Source organism: Pelobates fuscus, chromosome 4 (assembly GCF_036172605.1).
Source record: "Pelobates fuscus isolate aPelFus1 chromosome 4, aPelFus1.pri, whole genome shotgun sequence".
NCBI classification, from domain to species: domain Eukaryota; kingdom Metazoa; phylum Chordata; class Amphibia; order Anura; family Pelobatidae; genus Pelobates; species Pelobates fuscus.
Genome location: NC_086320.1, coordinates 172075396 through 172101950, shown reverse-complemented (window position 1 = coordinate 172101950; position 26555 = coordinate 172075396). Strand labels below are relative to the sequence as shown.

The following is a 26555-nucleotide window of genomic DNA, read 5'->3' as shown; positions in this document are numbered from 1 at the left end:
GGAGTAAGTCTAGGTGCCAGATGTTGCAAGCTCCTGATCTGATCAAGAAGCGGGGAATGGATTTTGAGAGTTGTGTTAGCGATAATGTTACACTTGGGTACTATAGAGGACAAAACCGGTTCAGATATGGCAGAAGGTTCATATTGGCGAGACAAGGCATCAGCTTTAGAATTCTTAGAACCAGGCCTATATGTGAGTATGTAGTTGAAGTGAGTGAGGAATATAGACCAACGAGCCTGCCTCGATGATAATCGTTTAGCCTCCCCAATATAGGATAAGTTTTTATGGTCTGTCAAAATAGTAACAGGATGCAAAGTCCCCTCAAATAAATGTCTCCACTCCTTTAAGGCCATGACAACCGCTAGGAGTTCCCTGTCACCAATGTCATATCTGCTCTCAGTACCTGATAATTTTTTGGAAAAGTACCCACATGGATGTAATGGTTTGTCTACACCCAACCTTTGGGACAGAATGGCACCTATACCTGTCTCAGAAGCGTCAACTTCGAGTAGGAAAGGCAGAGTAGTATCAGGGTGAACTAAAATTGGTGCGGAAGCAAACAGTTTCTTGAGAGTCTTAAAAGCCAGAAGTGCTTCAGTAGACCAATTCTTAGTATCAGCCCCTTGTCTGGTCATATTAGTGATGGGAGCAATGATAGAGGAGTATCCCTTAATGAAACGTCTGTAGTAATTAGAGAAACCAATAAATCTCTGAATAGCCTTGAGACCCTTAGGTAAAGGCCAATCTAAAATGGATTGGAGCTTCTCCGGATCCATCTCAAACCCCTCTCCAGAAATCACGTAACCAAGAAAGGTAGTTTGGGATTGGTCAAAGCTGCATTTCTCTAATTTACAGTACAAGCCATGCTGAAGAAGTTTGTGTAAAACCCTTCTGACCTGTCCGTGGTGAGTCTCAATATCCCTGGAATGTATAAGTATATCATCGAGGTATACAATAACACAGTCATGTTGAAACTCCCTAAGAACTTCATTAATTAGATCCTGAAATACCGCCGGATCATTACAAAGACCGAAAGGCATTACAGTATACTCATAGTGCCCATATCGAGTATTGAACGCAGTCATCCACTCGTGTCCCTGCTGAATTCTCACCAAGTTATAAGCACCTCTAAGGTCTAACTTGGTGAAAATCTTAGACCCCTTTAATCGATCAGAAAGCTCGGTGATCAAGGGAATCGGATAGGCATTTCTAATGGTTATCTTGTTCAAACCTCGGTAGTCAATGCAGGGTCTTAAAGAACCATCCTTCTTTTTAACAAAAAAAAATCCAGCCCCAGCCGGAGAGGAGGATCTCCTAATGAACCCCTTGTCTAGGTTTTCACGAATATATTCCTCTAAGACTAGGTTCTCATTCGTAGACAAAGGGTATACATGACCCCTGGGAGGCATAGTACCAGGAAGTAAATTAATTTTGCAATCAAAAGGCCTATGTGGTGGTAAGGTATCAGCCTTTCCTTTGTCAAATACCGCCTTTAAATCTAGATACAAGGACGGTATCTGTATTTTAGTAGATTCGGTAGAGTTATTAAGTGTGTTAACACTACAGAGAGGTGACACTTTCTTTAAACAATTCTCTTGACAAGCCTGACCCCACGAAACTATTTCCCCTGATTCCCAATCTATAACGGGGTTATGTTTCTTAAGCCAGGAGTATCCCAGGACTATGGGAACAGAAGGAGATGAAATGAGTAGTAGAGATATCTCCTCCTTGTGTAGAATACCAGTAGTTAAGTTAAGGCGTGTGGTTTCCCGGAAAATCACAGGCTCAACTAAAGGTCTACCATCAATGGCTTCAACAGCCAAGGGTGTCTTCCTTAACTGGGATGGGATAGCGTGTTTGGTGAGAAAAACTTGATCGATAAAGCTCTCAGCAGCTCCGGAGTCTATCAATGCCATAGTCTCTAAGTTTCCCCTCTCCCAAGTTAAAGAGACGGGCAATAGGAGTCTATGTTCTTTGTAGTTATGAGTAGAGGACAAAATTGAAACACCCAAGGTCTGTCCTCTAGAGCAGTGCTCCCCAACCTTTTTATCGCCGCGGACCGGTAAACGTTTGATAATTTTTCCGTGGCCCGCTTGTTTTGATTTAATAAGACAAAAAAAAAAAGAGCACATATATTAAAAAAAACACACAGACACATACATAGTGAGAAAATCACAAACACAGTCACAAAGACATAGACTCAAAATTGTTGGTTCAGGGTCCCACACATACTCAGACTGAATGTATATAGCATGTTCATGTGAGAGTTAATAAAAATGGGGTACATATGAGGGTATGTGACAGACAGGATAGGTAGGTAGTGTTACACCAGCAGACTAATGCTGATGTAACACCACCTATACTCAGCAGCTTCTTTCCCAGTCACAGACTGGGGGAGTTTCTGTGGCTGGGAACTCAAGGCTGTATTTCAGTCTCCTACCTACCTTGTCCCAAGCTGCCTCTGCTTCCATGCAGTGCCCCTTCTCTCTGGTGCCCGATCACAAGTCTCCTCTGCCCTCTGTTATGGCGCCAGTAGTGTGTGCATGGGGGCAGTGTTTGTGGGGCAATGTGTGTAGTGTGTGCATGGGGGCAGTGTTTGTGGGGCAGGTGTGTAGTGTGTGTATGGGGGCAGTGTTTGTGGGGCAGGTGTGTATGAGGGGGCAGTGTTTGTGGGGCAGTGTGTGTAGTGTGTATGGGGGCAGTGTTTGTGGGGCAATGTGTGTAGTGTGTACATGGGGCAGTGTTTGTGGGGCAGTGTGTGTAGTGTGTGCATGGGGGCAGTGTTTGTGGGGCAGGTGTGTAGTGTGTTTATGGGGGCAGTGTTTGTGGGGCAGGTGTGTATGAGGGGGCAGTGTTTGTGGGGCAGTGTGTGTAGTGTGTATGGGGGCAGTGTTTGTGGGGCAATGTGTGTAGTGTGTACATGGGGCAGTGTTTGTGGGGCAGTGTGTGTAGTGTGTGCATGGGGGCAGTGTTTGTGGGGCAGTGTGTGTAGTGTGTGTATGGGGCAGTGTGTGTAGTGTGTGTATGGGGGGTAAGGAGGGTAGGGAGGCTTTTTTATATATTTTTTATTTAATTAAATATAATATATTGATGTCCCCCCTCCCTTCTTACCTTTACTGGGAGGAGGGGGGACATTTCTTAGTCCCTGGTGGTCCGGTGGGGAATCCCTGGTGGTCCCAGCGGTGGTGAGATGAACTCTAGCCCAGTTACAGGGCTAGAGTTCACTCTCGCGAGATTTGGAGTGTTGCCGTGGTTACCGCGGCAACGCTCCAAATCTCGCGAGAGGAGGACCTGGAGGAGCTGCAGGTAAGAGCTCCCGGGTCCTCTCTCACTCCCTCCCCTGCCGGCTGTCAGCACAGTGCCTGCAGACCGGGGAGGGAGATCTCTGATCTCCCCTCCGGTCCGCAGGCACATTGCAGGGCTGGCACTTGGGCAATGCCAGCCCTGCACTAGCCGGCAGGCTCGCACACCCCTGGGCGGCCCGGTACCGTTTGATCCACGGACCGGTACCGGTCCGCGGCCCGGGGGTTGGGGAACACTGCTCTAGAGAAACTTAGGTGCGAGCGTTTCCCGGACGACTGGGACAGTTCAAACGTAAGTGACCTCTGACTCCACAATACATACACAGTCCCTCCCTTCTCCTGTACTGTCTCTCCTCCTCTGACAGGCGAGTAAGGCCTAACTGCATAGGTTCTGGAAACTGTGGAGTTTTGGTTTCAGGACTTTGAAATGATGGCGCTAGTCTAAAGGAAGATCTACCGGTTCTATCTCGAGTGTTCTGCCTCTCCCTTAGACGTTCGTCAATGCGAGAGATAAAGGAAATTAAGTCCTCCAAGTTCTCGGGAAGCTCTCTTGTCGCTACCTCATCAAGTATTACATCGGATAATCCATTTAAAAATACGTCTATATAGGCCTGTTCATTCCACTTCACCTCTGCCGCCAAAGACCTGAACTCTAATGCGTAATCCACAAGTGTTCGGTTGTCTTGTCTAAGGCGCAACAGTAATCTAGCTGCATTGACCTTCCTGCCAGGTGGGTCAAAAGTTCTTTTAAAAGCAGCTACAAAGGCATTATAGTTATAGACTAATGGATTATCATTCTCCCACAACGGATTAGCCCATCTCAGAGCCTTCTCAATGAGTAAGGTGATAATAAATCCCACTTTTGCCCTATCAGTAGGGTAGGAACGGGGCTGTAGCTCGAAATGGATACTGATCTGGTTCAAAAAGCCACGACACCTGTCAGGAGAACCAGCATAACGTACAGGTGGGGTAACTCGGGAAGAAGCACCTACAGTAGCTACCTCTAGCCCTGAACCCACAGGAGGAACAGAAGTATTACGAATCTCCTCAGGTGGATTAATAGGACGTGATAGTAACGCCTGTAGTGCTAGTGCCATCTGATCCATCCTATGCTCCATGGCGTCAAACCTAGGTTCAGGAGAACCAAGCTGACAATTTGTACCTGCAGGATCCATGGCCCTGTCGTAATGTCAGGATCGGGTCAGGGATCCAACACGCAGAGTACAAAGAGTAGCAGATACGTATACCGGACCTTAGAATGGCCGGACTTAACGTAATACTACGTATAGAATGGTCAGGGACAAGCCGAGGTCGAGGGAACGAGAAGACAGGTAAGCGAGAGACAAGCCGGGTCAAGGATAACAGAGAGTCAGGTAAGTAATAACAAAGCCGGGTCAGAACCAAAAGACAAGAGAATACAAGAGCACTGTGTGACTAGGCTGACTAGAACCACGACAGGGCAATGAGTAACTGCTGAGAGCTCCCTTAAATACCCTGGTTCTAAGCACTAATCATGCCTCCGCCGAGACCTGATTCGTGTCCCGGATATGACTGACAGGTCGGGCTAGAATAGCGTCATGACGTCGATTATTGAGCGTCACGTTACAAAAGGGCATAGCTCTCTCGCGGCCGGCGTTTACATGCGCGAGGGGACCGCGAGGAACGAGAGGATCTTGCCGTCTGGATGGAAAAACGTCTAAGTCTCTACCCCTCTCAAGGGTAGAGACTACAGGTACCCTGACACCTACATTTTGATGCATAGTATGTCTCTGAAATATAAAAAATGAAGGCACAGTTGCAGTTTAGAAATTGCCCTTCAAATTTGAGGTGGCTAGAGTGGAGTTTCAATGAATGTCAATGGACGGCGATATATATATATATAAAACCTGGCAACAATAGATTTATTCCAAAGTCTTGAGATGGCCCTGTATTTTAAAAGAGAGAAACTATCTATTTTAGCCTACCGGAGGAGGCAATTTAAATCATTGTCTACATATAGGGGAAATAATGAACATATAGTTATTATATTTCCTTAGATAATTTCAACCAAACAATATCAGTAAACAAATGGTTGTCTGTATATTATACATCTTTAGATGATGCATGTAAGCAATATAGGGAAGACTGGAATTAAGATCCAGTATTCTTTTTATGGTTTCTCTTGTCTCTCTTCTATATGTAAAACTGCCTTGTCTCCAATAGAACCGAAAGTTTTTTGTCTATTGATGTTGCTTCCTATCTGGAACATTTGGGGACAATAAAGTTATATTGAAACTTTGGAACGCATGAATACTGAAAGTGGAACGCAAACCGGAAGTAGGAAGATGGAACGCAAACAGGAAGTAAGAAGATGGAACGCAAACAGCAAGTAGGAAGTATGTGACTATCCATTGCGCCGCGTTCATTAACAGAAACAGCTGTAGAGAGGGAAAAGGAAGGAGAGCAATTGGTAGGGGCACGGAAAACACCCCCAACACACACACACACACACCGGAGGAACATATAATGAAATGGGAACAAGGAGTGGGTAGGACATTTGATTGTTACTGAGAGTGTTTTATTCTGTAATTGGTTTTATTGTGGTCCCTGAGGAAGTTTATTTGAAACGATATGCGTAGGACCAGTGACCTATTATTTGCTGTTATATTTGTTTTTTAATTTGGAGCCAATAAATTCTGTATACCTACTGACCTGGTTCCTGATTGCTATCCGGAGTACAAACAACATACAGAGAATCCTGACCTCCCACTGAGGGAAGGCAACCTTAGAATGCCTAAAACACTTGGAGTCTGTAAGTTCCACCATTAGTGGGGGCACTACTCTTTGATTACCAACAGTGTTGCACTATTATCTGTTATCTTTTTTTCTTAGATACTCAGCTGTATTCCAATTTCTATATTGTGCTCTGTCTGTTTAACCCTGCAACTGAAAAAAGGTACTGTGCAGGATTAACATGGCTATTGTGACTGTCTTTCTGCCAGCCACCAGAGGTGCTTCTGTTACAATACTGGAGCTAAACTCAGCTATGCAATCAGATGGTCTCATAGAGACCATTTTATTGATGCAGTGCGATGTTTTGCCAAACATATGGACTTGCCTCCCAAAGTTTCCCTATGAAGCAACATTGGATTGGCCGAGATCATCTACACTGTGAGGCTCAGCGTGAGTAATACTCGCCTTCCATACTCTAAATAGGTGACCGACATGTGTTAGGAATATGTGTTTGTATTCATAATGCTACAATGTTTCTTTAAAGGTACATTTTGTTAAAAAAAAAAAAAAACAATCATCCAAGTCATCAAAGTTAACTAACTAGTTATCTATCGGGTCTAAAGGTAAACACCTTGTTATCTGCTAATTATTTTAAATAAAAATCATAAAAAAATTAATAGTAAATAGATGCAGTGCAGTAATGGATATGATACTGTATACAAAGCAAAATTATCATGAAAACATTGTGTAAAACACACAGAAATATTGGAATAATGTAAAAAAATCTAATTGGGAGTGTGTTAATGATATTCTATAGATCCCAAAGCTTAGAAAATATGAAATTACACTTGATTTCTGAGAAAGGGGCGGCTGTATTCCAAAATGGAGTTCAGAAGTTGAAGTTATCATTTAAAAGAAAGAACATTTTCCTTAATCACCACAGCTGTGATATTGTGGAGATTGCCATGAAGGCATCATTTCTGGGCGTTTGGGGCAATGTACCAATCCATAGTGGTGTTAGAAGCAGTAATTAAATGAATGTAAATAATTAAATTTTTTGTAAAAGTAGTAGTAAATCCTAAAACATTTTTTATGGTTAACCCCCTTTCCTTTATTTCTAAATACTAGTTATATCTTAGTTTGAAAACACGATTAGAGTTTCACTCCCCCGTGCTCTTATCTCAGATATATAAATATCTCAATCTACCAGGTAATAGGCATGTTACCACATGTACGGCAGTCATGGGAGCGCTCATGCACTAAATAGTTCTTTATTTTCCTGACTTAAGGTTCAGCAATCAAACCACAAGGTATTCACCATGCCTATATTATTAATCTGTGAAACTGGCTTAGGATGTGATGCGAGGACTGAATTAGAGCTATTTGTCACTCAAATAAAAAAATTTTGAGAGCTTAAAAAACAAAGGAATAAGAAACAGAATCGGCTGGATCATTTCATGTAGTTAACCCCTACCTGACAACCTGACGTTAGGACGTTCCATGCTGTCCTACGTTAAATGGACATAAATGCCTGCTCACACTAGGGAGCCCCAGGTTTCAATGGATGGAAGCCCCTTAGTCTGCTTGGTCAATTCATAGTGGCTCCAGACCTTTTAATGAGCTGCCAACAGTGCTGAAAGTCAGCACTACAAGCAGTTCTTTAAATAGGGCTTTAAAAGCCTGTACAAAGATTGTGGTGTATGCAGGGTTAAATCCCTTGTTATACCACTAATCCAGGTATGTGAAATGTATATCGTCTGACGCCCGGGAGTTGCAGGAAGGACTGTCCGCCTTCACATAGAGCCAGCTAGGGGCTGCAGAGGACTGCCAGGTATGAGGATGTTGAAGAAGCAGCAGTCGCACCTTGCGATGCACAGAGCTTATGGCTGCCAGAATACAGCATGACATCATATCCCACACTGTGGAAGAGAAATAAAGGGGACAAGTTGCAGACAGACTGCAGGACCATAAAGGCTGCAGGTAACCGTATGCGGGTCAGTGTGTGTTAGTTTGTGTGTGTATGGGTTAGAGAGTGTGTGTTTGTGTGTATGTGTATCAGTGTGTGTCAAAATGACAATGTGCAGGTCAGGGATTGTGTGTTAATGAGTGTTCCAAAGAAAGTCTGTGTGTAAAGTAGTGAGGATAAGGTTTAATTAAATGAAACAATTTACACTTTAATAGTTTATGGCATGGATAGGCAACCTTTGGCACTCCAGATGTTGTGGACCACATACCCCATAATGCTCTTACACCCATAATGCTGGCAAAGCATCATGGGAGGTGTAGTCCAAAACATCGGGAGTGCCGAAGGTTGCCTATGTCTGGTTTAGGGTGTTATGCATATATACAAATACATATGAATATTATTATATATGCATTATTTTAATATTTACATGTATATATTATTAGCATATGCATAAAACACTCAAATTGTAAAGAATAAAAATCTGAATCACAACACTTACAAAATACAACCAACACACACAGTTCATACAGGCTGAACAGTCCCTCACACATTACATACATGCTGAACAGTCCCTCACACATTACATACACGCTGCACAATCCCTCACACATTACATACATGCTGCACAATCCCTCACACATTACATACATGCTGAACAGTCCCTCACACATTACATACACGCTGCACAATCCCTCACACATTACATACATGCTGCACAATACCTCACACATTACATACATGCTGCACAATACCTCACACATTACATACATGCTGCACAATCACTCACACATTACATAGAGCCTGTTCGTCAGCTGGCGAAATTTTCAGGGGCCCCAGACTGACCAATGAGCTCTATGCAGTGCTGGAATTCAGGGCTGCATGGAGCCCTTAAATTCAAAGAACTACAGCTGAATGATCATGCTCAGCCCCCCGATATTTCTGGGATGCACGTTACTTGTGACTGGTGCTGGGCTTTGCCAGCTGCTTAGCACTGATCTCTGTGTAATCAGCTGGTAAACAGGGCTCCATTCATAAATACACTAAATGCAATTATAAAAACAGCCAGTCACAGATCACTATCTACCGTGTAAAATAGTAAAATCCATGATCTAATATCAGAATTGATATTAGCAGTGGGTTACCTTAGGGTTGGGCTTAGTGGTAGGGAGTAGCACTCGAAAGTCCTGTAAATTCAAATGAGCAGAATGGGTACTCTCAAACTGTCTCAGACAGAGGAACTGCAAAGATGAATGACAGAAACTAACCAAAGTCATGTGTGCAAAGCTGCTTGTATCATTCCCAAAAAGAGTTGATACTGTAATTGCTGCCAGGTGCTTTAACCCCTTAAGACCGCAGGACGTACTATGCCGTCCTTATTTTGGTGGCTCTAAACGCCGCAGGACGGCATAGTACGTCCTGGGCGGTCTTCAGCCCCACGTGGCCGGCGGAACATGGCCGCTGCAGATCGCGGTCGGGGGGCATGCCTGGCCCCCCAGGCAGCCCCCCTGTGCCTGGGGACCGCGGTCTGCAGCTTCCGATCGCAGTGACAGGCTGTCACTGCGATCGGTATTTACCATGTGTCAGCCGATTTTAAAATCGGCTGACACATGGAGCCGGCGGAATTCTCTGCAGCAGATCGCGGTCGGGGGACATGCCTGGCCCCCCAGGCAGTCCCCCTGCGGTCAGTGACCGCGATCTGCAGAGTATGATCGCAGGGAGAGGCTGTCTCTGCGATCTGAATGCAGAGACAGCCTCTCCCTGCGATCTGATCGCAGTGACAGCCTGTCACTGTGATCAGAGGTTACTATGTGTCAGCCTATTGGCTGACACATAGTAACTGCAGGCAGGATCCCCCTGCAGATCGCGGTGGGGGGCATGCCTGGCCACCCAGGCACTCCCCCTGTGGCCAATTACCGCGATCTGCAGGAGGTGATCACAGTGACAGCCTGTCACTGTGATCACTGATCCTGTGTGTCAGCCAGTGATGTAAAATCACTGGCTGACACTGTCTCTGCCCCTCTCCTCCCCTATTAACCCCTTAATGTAAAAAAATAAATAAATTAGAGTTAAAAATAAAATACACTTACATCATTTATATATATATTATATATATGATCTATATATAATATATATATACGCACACATTTACACATACACTAAGTGTATTTTAATATTTATATATATAATTATATATATATATATATATATTAATATCAAAATACACGTAGAAGGATATTGATTAAATATATACATAATTATATATATATATATATTATAATAAAAAAATATGTAAATACGTAAAAAAATTAAAATAAAAAAATAAATAATTAAAAATATATATGTGTGTAATTTCGTTCTAACTGTATTTTGATAATATATATATATATATATCTATCTATATATATATATATATATATATATATATATAGATAGATAGATATATATATATAGATATCAAAATACACGTAGAACGAAATAATATACCCAAGTATATACGTATACATCACTATATGTATACCTATATATAAATAAAAATAATAGTAAAAAAATTATATACATATATATACATATATATATATACACACACGTGTATATATAATAATTTTACATATATATTTATGTAATAATTTTACATAATTAGGTATCCTAATTAATTACAATTAGCGGGACCTGCCTAACAACCCAGGCCGAAAGTATAGGGAATTTAATTTGCTAGCACTATATTTAACCCTATAACTTTCCAAGACACTATAAAACCTGTACATGGGGGGTACTGTTTTACTCGGGAGACATCGCTGAATACAAATATTTGTGTTTTAAAACCGTAAAATTTATTACAACAATGATATCGTCAGGGAAAGTGAAATTTATTGCCTTTTTCGCACACAAACGGCACTTACACTGACGATATTTTTGCTGTCATACTTTTTACTGTTTTGAAACACAAATATTTGTGTTCAGCAAAGTCTCCTGAGTATAACAGTACCCCTCATGTACAGGTTTTATGGTGTTTTCAAAAGTTACAAAGAGTCAAATATAAGGCTTGCGTTTCAGTTTTTTCACAATGAAATTCGCCAGATTGGTTACGTTGGCTTTGAGACCGTATAGTAGCCCAGAAATAAGAATTACCTCCATAATGGCATACCATTTGCAAAAGTAGACAACCCAAGGTATTGCAAATGGGGTATGTTCAGTCTTTTTTAGTAGCCACTTAGTCACAAACACTGGCCAAAATTGGCTTTCAAATTAGTTTTTTGCATTTTTCACACACAAACAAATATTAACGTTAACTTTGGCTAGTGTTTGTGACCAAGTGGCTACTAAAAAAGACTGGACATACCCCATTTGCAATACCTTGGGTTGTCTACTTTTGCAAATGGTATGCCATCATGGGGGTAATTTTCATTCCTGGGCTACCATACAGTCTCAAAGGCAACATAACCAAACTGGCAAATTTCAATGTGAAAAAACTGAAAAGTGTAACATGCTATATTTGACCCTGTAACTTCCCAAAACACCATAAAACCTGTACATAGGGGGTACTGTTTTACACGTGAGACATCGCTGAATACAAATATGTGTATTTTATTGCAGTAAAAGCAAACAGTATTATGACATTCACAGTTAGAATGTCACATAGAACTAAGAAAATTTTAAAAAAAATCATATTTTCTCTCATTTTTTTATATTTTATTCATATTACGTTATGTTCCATACCTAAATATTGGATGTTAAATGAAAGCCCTGTTTCCCCTGAACAAAATGATATATAATAAGTGTGGGTGCATTTAATATGAAAGAGGTAAATTATTGTTGAACAGACATATAGTCAAAATCTGTGGTTTGTTTACATTTTTTTTGGTTCACAACTTGTACATTTGGCTGCGGTCTTAAGGGGTTAATTAAGTACTGAGTTAAAGGGAAACTATAGTCACCCAGACCACTTCAGCTCAATGTTTCAGAGAAACTGCTATGTTTACATAGCAGGGTTAATCCAACCACTAGTGGCTGTTTTCCTGCATCCAGCGTGCAGAACGTCTAAAAAAACAACAAACCCAGAAAATGTTCTTATATTTTAAAAATTTTGTCACATAATTGTTTTGTTTAAAAAAATAAAATAAATAAATAATAAGAGAAAAAACAAGTCTCAGTTAAAAAACAAAACATTTATTTCCAATTGCATTGAGAAACGCTTTTCTATGGACTGTTAGAATGCGCACAAGGCTCTTGCCGCGCATGCGCATTCCGCTTCACTTGGGAGCGGACGTTGGCGGGGAGGAGAGGTCACCAGCGCCGAGGGAGCCAGGCCCTGGATTAAGGTAAGCTGCTGAAGGGGTTTCAACCCCTTCAGTGCCACGGGAGGGGGACCCTGAGTGTGAGGGTCCAAAAAGGATGACATAGTTTCAGGAAAATGAGTTTGTAAAACATCTGTTTTACTTTGTCATTATGGGTTTTTGAGTTTAGATTGATGTAGAAAATGAACAGTTTGGAATACTTTCTGAATGCACTGTATGCACATGCATCCTTTTACATCCATACCATTTTATTGTGTATGTTCTTCTACCAGGGTGGGGTATGGTGGGTATTTGTTTAACAAAGTCTGCTACAGTATAATTACCATGTTCACTGGTCCAGATAAACTCAAGCTTGTCTAAACAAGACTTTTCTATTTAAGAAGTTAGGTTTACTCCCATTAACAATCATGAAAGTTAACCTGATACATTAGGATTGAATCAGTAGAACTATGCTCAGTAACTACTCCATGACACTCCATTAACTACAAAGTACCTATTCAACTGTGTAATAACAGTTTTCTAGCCAGTACATATAAGGTCATTCATTCTCATTCCACATCACTATCGTTTTCCAAAGTTTTGTAGGTCTTGAACAAAATAATAATGACATTATGATTCTTAAATACTGCTACATTAACACTTGAATCACAAAAAAATCTACAGAACTAAACATTTTAGGCATGCTATGGATGAAGAGCACAGCTGTGCTCTCTTTTGTGATGAACTACTCGTGGTTGCTTGAGACTTTAACTTTCCTCTGGAGGTCACAGTTAGAGTTTTGGAATTCCGAACACAAAATGTTAATTGAGTCCTTTATCCTGATGTAGCTGAGGAACTTGATGCCACACTATCCCTCATGGAGCTTTAAGAAGCTGTGACATGATCCAAATCTAACAGCAACGTAGCGAGGTACTCTAGTTACAGGTCAATATCCTTGCTCAACGCAAACTTAAAGCTATATCCAAAGGCTTTAGCAATACAAGTACATAGGGTTTTGCCAGAGCTGGTCCACCCAGACCAGGTAGGTTTTGTTCCTGGTAGAGAGGCAAATAACAATAAGGCCAGTACACCTAACATTATTTATGCGGCCTGGAATTTGTGTCAGGAAATCCTTCTCCTTCTCCTTCTCCTTCTCGGCACCTTGTGACTTCAACTCTTCGGGTTTTGGCCTGAACAATCTCACATTGGTTGCTTCCCTATATTGACCCCTAGTGTTCATATTCAGATAAATGGGACACTTTTCCCCATTCTCCCCCTTCTGTTTACCACCACTCTAGAATCTTTTCTGGATATGATCCAAGAGAATGAGAGCATAACAGGGTTCTCACATGGTTAAGTGGAGCATAACATCACAGCTTATGTAGAGGACATGCTCTTTTTTTGTCGAGAGGTCCTTGGTTTCTCTTCTGCACCTCGATTGCCTTCAAGACATTTATCCAACCTAAGCTAAACATGGACAAAACAGAAGTAGTAAGCATATTTCTTCCAGCTACAATGTCTGGATACCTTCAGGCCCAGTTCCCTTTCTTGTGGTGCAAGGACCACCTCAAATACCTGAGAATCTAGAGATTTGGACTATTGGACTTTTCTGAGCACATTTTTGTCCGATATGGTGAGTTAGTCTGAATAGTACATCTTCTAGTTCAGCAGGATTAATGCCGTCAAGATGAGCCTGCTTCCCAGACTCTTGTACTTGTTCCAGACAATCCCCTTTTGGATACCTTGTGTGTCTTTCCAGTTGCTTACCTCTTTCATTCTAAATTCTGTTTGGAAGGGCAGGTGTGGCAAGGTAAAACGTTCACAGTTGGTCCTCCCTGTATGACTCGATGATGTTAAGCACCCGTCAATATTGAAGTATCCCGTGAATCTCCTAATGTTGCAGAAATTCTCTTCCTCTGACTTTATCAAACTGCTCCAAGATTTAATTTCCGTTCACCTGCTCATAAGCCTAGAGAGGTTCTGGTATTTCCAATTACCAAAGTTACTATGCATCTCTTTCAAGAGTGCAGGTTCTCCACAAGGTCACATATGACCTGTAGTATTTCTACTCTTTACTCCATGATATAAACTGCTGTTCCAGATGTGAATCCCCAGTTTGTCGCGAGATGGGAAACCTAGCTTGACTTTCTGCACACTGAAGACCAACGGAAGAAAATATTTATACTCACCAAGGTTGACAAGTTACAATACTCGACATGTATTGCAAATAATTTATCAGGGGTGCCTGAAGCTTGTGGTAGATTTGGGGGATGTTGGTTCCAGTTTGCACATCTGGTGTTCATACCCCAAAATTGTCCCTTTGTGAGAGATGAATAATGCTAAAATAACTGAGCCGAAACTGACCTCCATTTCTGTCACCTCGTGATGCTACGATATCATACTAAGTTACCATTATCTGTATATAAGAAGTCTCTAACCAGATATCTACTAATTGCAGCAAAGTCCTTTATTCTAGCTCTGTGGAGGCAGCCGCCTGCACCCACCCTCCAGCAGTGGATGACGAAAGCTTTAAAAGACTGCTCTGAACTGTGCACGCCCAATGACTGAACTATATTTCCAGCCAGCCATGAGATTCTTAACTTTCTTCCTAGTGTATGGCAACTGTTCCGAGTGCAGGGTTCACATGGGGGTAGGGGTGAACTCATACTATCGGTGCTTGGTCGCACAGATAACATCACTGAACCTATCACTGAATCCCCCCCCGCCTCACCCCACATTACCGCTCCCCTCCTTTCAGGTTGTATGTCTTTCTTTAATGGGACCAATGTGGTATTCCTACAAGATGGTTACAAATTTCTTGTTCATATATTGAAATACTCACACTGTTCCAGTTTTCTCCTGTGGTTAAAGTGCTGTTGTGTAAAGAATAATCCAGCTATTTGGGTTACATACTATAATGCAATTTGTTTTCTTTCATTTATGTTATGTATGAAATATATCTTTGAAATAAAGATTTTAAAAAACAATAAAACACTGCAGTTGTGAGTTTATAGGGGGGTTATGTTAAAATATGCCTGTTGATTCCACTGGTTTTCATGGTGACTATCCCACTTTTAGCACTTTAGACTACTTTAAAGAACACAACACTTTTTATACATAACCCCCATTGTGCAAAACTACATTTTGCTTAATCCATAAAACATAAAGTTTCTGTCTTATTATTTAAAGGGATTAAATTAGTCCCCTGGTAGTAGTCTATATGAAAGTTGATATTTCACCGAGACTGTTTCTATCAACTTAAAACGAAGGCTATTCCAAATTCCAAACAATTGGCCAGCATATTCTAAAGGTTGCTAGGGTGATTGCTCCACATGTAGTGCTGCCTAATAAACGCTCAATTAGTATTATGACAAATTTAAAAAACAATGTTTTTCAATATAGTTTACATTTACAGAAAGTTTTTTGTTGGATGACATGGTAGATATTGACATAATGCCGAAAACTAAACATCAATCAGTGTATAATAATAAGTTCTATGGTCTCAAGGACTGTTATTGTGGAAAGGAGTGCGATACTTTGTAGTTTTATACTTTTTTTTTCCACCTTTAATTTGTTACTGTGCCTCTGTTACATGGATAATAGCATGATTTCCTGTAATGCTGCATTTTATGATGTCAGCAGTAAACTGTTTGACCATCAATTAAACGTGATGAGTTAATAGAGCTAATAGACGTTCATGAACAAAATGTTAACGCATGCCTTATGCCAGGGCTTAAAATATTAAGCTCTATACTACTATCCAGATCTTACTACTAGCCAGTGCAAGCCTCGAGGGTCCATGGCACACTCTACACAGGTGAATTTCTACTCAACAGAGCTAATCATAACCCCTGCTTTTGGTACCATGAGAATTAATTATAAATAACATTTTGAATAGAACGCAGTTATACACATGCTCACCGTATTGCTTGTGTTCAGATCTATGACTGGTGTAGTTTTCATGACTTTACAGCCCTGTGCCTTGGTACGTTCTTCATTAGTAGTTTCTCCAACATGGTTATTTTGGCTTGACGCTGTACTTCCAGTCGACACTACTTCACTTCCTCTATCTTTGTTCAAACAATGGATTGTTTTAGCTGTAAAACTGGATTGATACGGTTCCTGCTTCTTTTTGACTAGAGTATTAATGCACTCTTTAGACTTTCTTGTGTTGATCTTTCTAACAACCTGTTCTTGTTCCTCTAGCTCGTTTTCAAAATAAGAATTCAGTTCTATTCCAAAATTAGTCCTTTCATTCATATTATTCTCAATCTCTTTATCATTAACTGATGTATGATTTGCTCCTGTTGATTTAACAGTTACACAATCTTTTTTATTGCTTGGTCCTTCTTTATGTGCAGATTCTAATTGATTGTTCATTTTATTTAAATCAATAGACGTCACGTCTGAATCTTCTGAAATCTGTTTCCTCTTAATGGCCTTTCGTGATCTGGTTGTAAACAACGCCCCTCTGCTTTCACTGTCTTCAGTTGGAAAGACAAGGCATCTGACTTTTCGAAGACTGACCTCAGATTCTATACAAGGTGACATAGTTGAATTCATCTTGCCTTGTTTGATCTCAGACAACTGGCTTTGAGGAGAGCTGAGTTGCCGTACTGGGCTGATGGGGCTACTTTGCACATTTGAATGTTTTTTTTGTGCACACATAAGAGTGGTGTTACCATCCAACAGGCTCACGCTGTTACACAGTATTTTATCATGTTGTTCAGATGGATCTTGCTCGGTAAGACTGTCTGAAAATATAAGTGGAGAATTCTCATCCACATTTTTAGGTATGTCCTTGGAAGTAGGATCATCTACATGTAGCAGACAGAGCTCGGGAGTGCTGCTGTCTGGGTCTACAAAAATGTCTTCCTCACTGCTCTGTGGGACAAATGGTGATGATTCTTTGGTCTGGGAAGCTGAAAACATTTTTTTTTTTAAAGCAACCAATATAACATTTTGAGTAACCGCTTAGCCAATACTATACTCAGATTAATGTTTCTATCAGTTTAATTATACATGCATTTTAATCGAAGCACAAGTATGTCACAGTTGTACAAAAAACTATATTTATATAAAAAACACACTGCACAAAGACTGTAATAAACAAGTGTTTGTAGAAATAGGTTTGTCAATGATCCACAAGAGTTATGATTATAGAAAGGATGCATCTATTGTGGTAATATAGACTGTAAATATGTGGTAGTGTGCATCCAACCTGTACATTAAAAACACAAGGTATTCAAGACAGGGTAGGATCAGTAACTATGCAAGATATAGCATGTGGTTTGGTTGGTGTCAAAAAAGGCCACATTTGTAACATGCATTATGTTAGTGCCCAGGATCATCAACCAACATATGATTTGCATTGTCTATAAAATGTATCCTGTAAGGGAATGTTTGTCAGAATATAGCCAAAGACATCTACTGGGCAAATGCAATGTGTGATCTGGGATTATCAAAGTCTGTGCCTGTGGGCCATAGAAAAAAAGGGGGCGTGGAATGGAAGAAATAGTGGCATACTGAAAATACAGCCTGCAGGGAGATATGAGAAGCAAAAAACTGCATATCTGGACAATGTGAAAGAAGCCAAAACTAATAAAAAACAATCCTAGATTCTGATGTCACGGTTCAGTTAATTTCCTTATCCAGTTCACCCAATCATTTCAGTCCACAAAAATGAAGCTTCACCCCATTAAACTTCAGCTTAAAGTCAAAGGATACTTTGGTTCCTTCTCATAATTGTGAAAGCATGGTGTATCCATATGTCTATTTCTTTGTTCCAGGCAGACAGCACCATAGAGAAACTGTACAGATACATGCGCCGCCTCAATATTGCATAATGCAGCTCCATAAAGATACTGAGCAGAAATATGCTGACACCTGATGCTCATTAAAATATTATTCCAAAATCACGGACATTAAAGGGATACTATAGGCATCAGCACAACTTGAACCTAACGAAGCAGTTTTGGTGTATAGATAATGCCTCTGCAGTCTCACTGCTCTATTCTCACACAGCCTGCATGAAAAAATGGTTTCATTTTCAATCAGATGTTAACTTGCTTTTAGGTTTTTAGCTGCTGCTCTATAAATCGAACTTTAGTTTCACACAGGTGGCTTCTGCAGGCTCTATAAGGCTATTGATCTATACAGCAAAACTGCTTTGTTAAGCTAAATTTGATTGGGTGCCTAGTGTCCCTTTTAATATTGCTTTTAAGTACACATTGGAATATTTGGATTTGCTTCTATTCTGCCATGTGAGTATTAGTGAGGTTGGGTACTAATGTTAGAAGTTATATCTTAATTTCCAGTTCTCAGATGATTTAAAGGAGCACTTTAGTGTTAGGAATACAAAGATGTATCCCTACCACGATAGGAGCCCTTTGCTACCTCCAGCGAAATAGAAAGGATTAAATAACTCTTTAAAAACACTTACCTGATCCAGCACCAATGTCCTTTGAATCAGGTGTCGGGCTCCTCCTTCATCGACATCAGCTGATCGGGGGAACCTAATGAGCATGTGCGGTAAGCACCATGCGTGCATTAGGCCTTCCCAAGAGGAAAGTACTGACTCATTGCTTTCCTATGAGGATTCTGAAAAAGGTGGGCATCCTCATGCAATGCGGGAGGATGCCCAATGTCATTTTACGGAGTCAAACTCTGTGAAACAGCAGAAAGCTCCTTTAGTGGCTGTCTAGTAGACAGCAACTAGAGGCAGTCTTAAGCTAACAATGTAAACATTACAGTTTCTTCAAAAGGGTTAAGAGTAAAAGGGACAATGCACCCAGACCGCTTCAATGAGATGAAGTGGTCTGTGTGCCTATAGCAATGGCGGATCCAGGGGGTGGGGGGCAACGGGGCAATTGTGTCTGGATTATTTCTTTAAATAATCTACAAGTGCTCCTCCCAAGATCAGACTCTGGATCCTATAGTGCCTATTGTGAAAGCCTATAAATGACACTGAACATGCTTAATTTCATTATAATTGTTATAGTGTATGGAGTCCCCGGGTGTCATCCTTCCATTTAGTGATCAACCATTTTTGATGGTTTAAGGGTAATCAAGAGTCCTTTGTAGCCCATCGCCTTTGTACTGCTTGGGCTAATGATAAATCATTAGCCTGAGCAGCAATGAGTGGCACTGACTGGCTGACCGCTTTCATCCTTTTACAGCCATCCATTGCTGGTATGACTTAAGAAATGTGTAATCTCTGCCCTAGTCATATCTACAGCAATAGCTGGGCCTTCTTTTTAAAATGATATTTAGTGTTCATAGTGTAAAATTGCATAAACAGAAATTATTTAAGGATAAAAAGCAATCACACATTTAAAATGCACTTAAGAAGACACTGTAGGCACTACAAGCATTTTAACTCATTGAACTGGTATAGTGCCTGCAGTCTGCTGGTGCTGTGCCTCCATTCAGTGTTAAACCAATTTTGAGCAGTTTAACATTAAATATTGGTCCCTGGTAACCCACAGCTGGATCCTAATGGAGATATGGTCAAGGCAAAAATTACACACTTTGTTCTACACATACAATTCACACCAGCAATATGCAATTTGATAGGTTGCAACATGTCAGCTGACACTCTCAGCCAGTCACATCTGCCTGTTGTTGCTCAGGCTAATACTTTCCTATTAAACAAAGCAGCACAGAGGGGATGAGCTGCTGGCATTTAGCATTAAAACATTGAAAATGATTTACTGTAAATGGAAGAACAATTCCCGGACTCGAGACACTATAACCACTTTAATTAAATGAAGCTGTTGCAGTTCTGAGGAAGTCACAGAATGTGATAAATTGTGTTGTGGTTGCGTTAGAGGACACCAGATCAAAAAGAAAGCACCTTTGAGCCGCTAATGGACTGGTGAATTGCATACTTTTCTATTTTACAAAGCGACGTTGCACAGAATTTAATCAGTGCCTTTAAAATGTGTTTTTTTGCTTATGAAATAAAGTATTTCTGTTTTTGCAATTTTACACTATGAGCACTTTTCTCTGTTAATGAACCATATTTAACTCCATAAATAGCATTTTAGAAGAAATCTTCCCTGTTTTATACTTGCCGTAGCTGCGCATCCTGTATGGGGTTTTTGTGGTATTGTCTGCGGATGTGGGAGAGAGAAGCATCTTTTCAAATGTTCTGCATCCAGGAGCAGTAACAGTTACAAGTAGATGCGTAAACACTCTTTTTTCTTTCTTAATTTTTAAAGAAAGCACTGAATGAAGAAGAGATGTATTGTCGATACGATAGAACAATGTATCCATCTACTTACTTACCAGAACCTGAACTTAGACTAATACAAAGCGACTGCAGCTTGTTCCATGGATTACCCAATTGGGTTTCTAGAACATCACAGTATGGCTCCTCATTCTCGGACGATAATGCGGTGCTGTATGGCAGTGCTGCAAAAGAAAGTTTCAAATGGCATTAAAACATGTAGTATTTCATAAAACTGCTTAACAATGTGTAGCATTTCACCTGCTTAGCAATGTTTACATTTTGCAATATTCTGGGATTTATTCCATTAACTGGGAAGTGTGAAGATCCTGTGAATTGCAAATTTAAGGCAAACATTTTTAGGCTGGAAAATAGCCAATTTGGACAATGTTTCCAGTTTTGCTCTTTTGGCCTAAAATTGTAAATTCCCTTTCCAATTGTACACAATTCTACTGGCTGTTTGAAAAAGGGATGAGAGGCAGGCTTACTCTACCCTAACGGTTCCTTCCCCCCTTTTATTTTTTTCCTGTTTATATAAATAATTTTTATGCTTTGTTTTATTTACTTCTCTTTTGTAATCCTGGTAGAATAAGGTAAAAAGTGAGGCTGTGATTGGTTTCTTATAATGTCCATTTAAAAACCTTTATCTTTGCCTAGCAATAAGAACAAGCTGCCCCTGTTTAGTAATTCTGCCTTCAAGTGATTTGTGCACCTCCAATATACGTATAAGGCATACATCTTCACATCACTTCTAGAACAAAACACATTGCTTTTGAAGAACCAATATAATAACTCTTAACATAAAATATGTATAGATTCCACATATATTGGAGTTAATCAAAGGAGCTAAAACATCACTTACAGATAGGTATTACAGGTAGCAAAATACTTTGCAACAAAGGTAAACTGTATTTTCCAGTACCTGCCCTATAACGTTGGATGTGGTGAACTAAGATAGAATATAAATGGCTTTGTGAAATTAAACAGTACAGGTAGAATTAAGTCTTAAAATATTCAGCATCAGTGTGCATATTTTGAACTGCTTAGCAACCTGTAGCTTGGATACATCTAAGTATAGTAAATATACACAAGTGATTATACTGGGTCCCTAGTGCTGGCGGTCCTGTAACAATGTGTTTTGAAAAAGTTCAAATCCAAAATAACTATCCACAACAAAGCATTCTGAGGACAAATAAGAATGCAAAACAATATGTTTACTTTGTAATTTTGGATTATATTATCATTAAATACTTGGTTGGTCTGATTAATGGTTTGAAGCTTTAGTAACAGGCTGCAAAAACCTGTACTACCTAAATACAAAGATTTACCAATCAAAGTCTACTAAAATCACTGACCATTACTAATTGTTCTATTAGATCTTAAGATCATAAAGTCATTAGTTTCAATGTTCACTGATAAAAAGGTCAAAACATATCTGGCCAGTGACATTTCAAGTTTCCAGTCACGTAAAAGTGGTTTGAGTTGCCCTATGTCCATGAATAACAATGCTCTTGGGACAAAGAAGAAAACATTACAAAACAAACAAACAAAAAGACAAACTATTCTGATTATGTGGACATAACAGCATTAGTAAAATGTAACATGATATATATTGTTTAAGGGGTTAACTAAAGATGTGTTGGTAATTATGTGTACCGTGTCGCTATGAGTTAGCCTCGTGAGGATGGTACATTAGGGAAATCTACTAAAGCCAGTTGTCTAAATAGGGTGCTATACTATACCACTGAGACAAGTTGGAAACATAGGGTAAAAAAACTCACAACTTTCACCATTGGTGAGAACTTCATCTATGGAATCTTCAGGGTCACTTGTTACATCAACTGCATTCGTGAACTCTGAAAATAGACATATGTGTACTGAAATAGCACCTGCATACACAACACATATCATGTAAAACAAAACAATCTAATGTCACCACAAACATATTTCGAAGCATTTTAAAGTACATATATATATATATATATATATATTATATGTGGCAGAATTATACATGTAATTATGTCATTAACTGGCTTGCAGACAGTATAAAGGGATATTATAGGCATTAAAACAACTTTGGCCTAATGGGACGCTATAGGCACGCAAACTACTTCTTTTCATCTAGGTGCACTGTCCTTGTCCCCCTTAGTCCTGCAATTATGAGAAACTGCAATGTTTACATTGCAGCACTAAGACTGCCTCCAGTGGCCAATTGGCCAATCCAACTAATGTGATTGCAACTGGGATTGTAAAGAAATAGTCATGTATCTGTGTGTATTTGTCTAGAATGCTTACCTGCATGTGTGTAAATGTCTATGACAGGAAGCATGTATGAGACATATTATTATTATTATTGCCATTAACCCCTTCAGGACAGAGTCAATAATGCACGTTCTGATCAAAACAAAACGTAAACAAAAACTGGAATTTGCGCTATATGTCTGTTCACCCGAAGTTCCCCTCTTTCATATTATATGCACCCACACTTATATCATTTTGTTCAGGAGAAACAGGGCTTTAATTGATCATTAACTATTCATATATGGAACATAATTCATTATGAATAAAATTTTAAAAACATGTGAGAAAATAAGATTTTTTTTTAAATTTGTATTTCCGTCTGACATTTTAGCTGTGAATGTCATAATACTGTTTTACTGCACAAAAATGCACATATTTGTAATCAGCGATGTCTCACGAGTACAACAGTATCCCCCATTAACAGGTTTTATGGTGTTTTGGAAAGTTACAGGGTCAATTATAAAACGTTCCATTTTCAAATAGAAATTTGCCAGATTGGTAATGTTACCTTTGAGACGGTGTGGTAGCCCAGCAATGAGAATTACCCCCATAATGGCATACCATTTGAAAAAGTAGACAACCAAAGGTATTGAAAGTGGGGTATGTTTAGTCTTTTTTAGTAGCCACTTAGTCACAAACACAGGTTAACGCACGATTTAGAATTACATTCCCATTAGCCAGATGTTGCATCCTCCAACTTTCCTTTTTGTATATTTAACCAGCAGGGGTTATCCCCCAACTAGGAGGTTTTGCAACCAGAGGCTCCAGTCCTTTTCCCCTTCTTTTCTTTTCTCTCTTGTAAAGATGCTCACAGATACACTATCCCTAATTTTGTATTCTACACTTGAAGAAGGTCTATAAAAGCTTACTGACAGCACTAGGTTTACGATTGCTACAAGTTTATATTATTATGATCTGTCAATTCATGTACACACAACGACAGTTTAAAAAAAAAAAAAGTAGGTATGGAATAATGATAGTATGGCCTTTGTATTTTTGTGTTACATACTGTACCTTGCATTTGATTCAATGCATCTTCCTCATTTGGTGGAATAAGAAGGTCATTCATAGAGACGGTAAATCCATTACTATTGTCCTAAGAGTGAGACAGGAAGAAAAAATGACATTCTAATGACAAAAAAGTCATTAGAGATTATGTTTTCAATACTCGTAGTGCACAAAGTGTGACATCATTGGTTCAGTGTTCTCTGTAATGCATGGTTTAAATGACACCATCCAGTGTGGAAATCCTTAATTTCAGATTACACACCAATGCCATATTGCTACCCTAATATTAAAAGAAAAATCTAACACCAAATAAAATAAAATAAAAAAACAGCAAAAAAAACAACACAAAACACAATTTACGTAACACGTATGCAAGTAAAATAATGCCACACTGGGATAGTAAAGACATTCATAAATTACTTCACCTATAGTTTATCGATCAGCCATCTTACATTATAGTTTTTGTTCTGTTGTAGATACAATAATGATGCTGGTAGGCAGAATTTACAAAAGTGGTACTTGCTTGTTTTGGACCTAAGACGTTAGCCACCGAAGACTTTATAATATGCTTAGGATAAATAAGCCAACACTCTGAATGCACTATTAAATTATGGCACACATGCATATTGTACTACACGACCTAACAAGATTTTGAGCTGCACCTGCTCATCAGAATTGCAAGATGTGTTCCATTCTGGCAAGCAGTTAGGGTAAAGATGATCATTTCTCCAATTTTCTCCATTTTTTTTTTTTTTAATCAGGCTAGATCCTTCTAAATATGACCAAACATAAGGTTTCTGTACATGCATGTGCATGATATCTTTCCATTTTCTATATGTCTTACCTTGTTCTTAAAGCTCTCTGAGCCCCATTTTGTTATTGCCTGTTGAGTTTCTTGGTTGGTTTTGCCCAGATCGAGACACTGCTCAGCAAGAGATTTCAAAGCATTAAGTTTGTCTTCATTAGCAATATTCAGAAGCTGAGTAAGTGACACATCTACCAGAGTAAAAACAAGACAAAACAAATACACAAACATTACACTGAGCAAATTTCACCCAACCTCTATAATAGTGCTAGTATTTATATCCTTTCAACAGTGCTGCCCTAGACATGTTGCTGTCCGGCTCCAGGGACAGGATTCTGCCCACCAAAACTCCCACTCCTGAAGCCAAACAAACAGGAAACATCTTCCACAAAAATTAAAACATAAAAGTAAAATGCCTTCTAAATCACATTTATATTTTGCTACACCTGCAGCCACAAGAGTGGATCTCCACTTTTCTCCAGTCCTCTATGACTGTCACTCAATCAGTATCTTCTGCCTTCTTCCCACAGGATATCCCAAATTCCGCTGCACGACAGGTAATGTATAACATATAGTTTCTATCAGTTGCCTGTACAATTCCCCCAGTGCACCCACTTGGCATATTCCATCAATGCCTCCCCTCCTGGATCTCAATTTATAATTCGTGCCACACTCCTTGATTCATCTCCTCCAAGCCTTTTTATCCTTTGTTTAGTTTTTTTGTTTGCTTTCCCAGCCTCATTCACCTTACACCACCTACCCTTAGTCTTTTGCCCATCTCAACCTTATTTCCCTCTATAACATCAATGCACACTTTACTCTTATCAACAAGCTGGATCTTTTATTAATCTAATCTCCTACCAAAAATGATAAGTTGTGTTTTCTTTCTGGAACTCGGAATCGTGCCAAGAATATAAGTATCACAAAATGGGTTTACGGTCATCCTTGTGCCATCACAGATGTTGCACTACAATTTAGTGCATTTTAACCTTCCCCCAAAACTACTTACCTCCTGTAGTGGTACTTTTTAAAATTTGTACAGTATTTTTTTTGTTATCAATTATATTGAATTAAAAATTCCTTACTAAATGAGGACTTGCTGGGGGCAAAGTACCGTATATACTCGAGTATAAGCCGACCCGAATATAAGCCGAGGCCCCTAATTTTATCCCAAAAAACTGGGAAAACTTATTGACTCGAGTATAAGACTAGGGTGGGAAATGCAGCAGCTACTGGTAAATTTCTAAATAAAATTAGATCCTAAAAAAAATATATTAATTAAATATTTATTTACAGTGTGTGTATAATGAATGCAGTGTGTGCGTATGTGTGTGTGTATGAGTGCAGCGTGTGTGTATGAGTGCAGCGTGTGTGTATGAGTGCAGTGTGTGTGTGCATGAATGCAGTGTGTGTGTGTATGAATGCAGTGTGTGAATGCAGTGTGTGCAGGGCCGGTGCAAGGATATTTGCCGCCGTAGGCAAAAAAAATTTTGCCGCCCCCTCCCCCCCCCCATATGTCCTGACTTCCCCCCCTCCTCCCTCAGTGGTCCTTACCTCCCCACCCCCGTGTTCCTTCACCCCCCCCCCCCCCAGTGGTCCTGACTCACCCCTCCCCTAGTGGTCCTTACCCTCCCCTCCCCTAGTGGTCCTTACTTCCCCCTCCCCTCCCATAGTGGTCCTTATCCCACCCCCTCCCTCTTATAGTGGTCCTTATCCCCCTTCTCCCTCCCATAGTGTTCCTTATCCCCCCCCATCCCTCCCATAGAGGTCCATATACCCCCCCCCCCTCCCTCCCATAGTGGTCCTTATACCCCCCTCCCTCCCATAGTGGTCCTTATCCCACCCCCTCCCATAGTGGTCCTTATACCCCCCCTCCCTCCCATAGTGGTCCTTATACCCCCTCCCTCCAATAGTGGTCCTTATCCCCCCCCTCCCTCCCATAGTGGTCCTTATACCC

General features: G+C 40.1%; 1 protein-coding gene across 2 annotated transcripts in view; it reads right to left on the bottom strand.

Moving 5' to 3' along the window:
- ACD (ACD shelterin complex subunit and telomerase recruitment factor) overlaps window positions 1-26555 on the bottom strand; it is a 53482-nt gene that overhangs the window by 13335 nt on the left and 13592 nt on the right. For both annotated transcript variants that reach the window (XM_063451774.1, XM_063451775.1), the window contains exons 8-12: window positions 24638-24789; window positions 23800-23881; window positions 22266-22340; window positions 20544-20669; window positions 16176-17176 (exon numbers count right to left, since the gene is read on the bottom strand). In XM_063451774.1, the coding sequence (XP_063307844.1) occupies window positions 16176-17176; window positions 20544-20669; window positions 22266-22340; window positions 23800-23881; window positions 24638-24789 (1436 nt within the window). The remainder of the gene's footprint in view (window positions 1-16175; window positions 17177-20543; window positions 20670-22265; window positions 22341-23799; window positions 23882-24637; window positions 24790-26555) is intronic.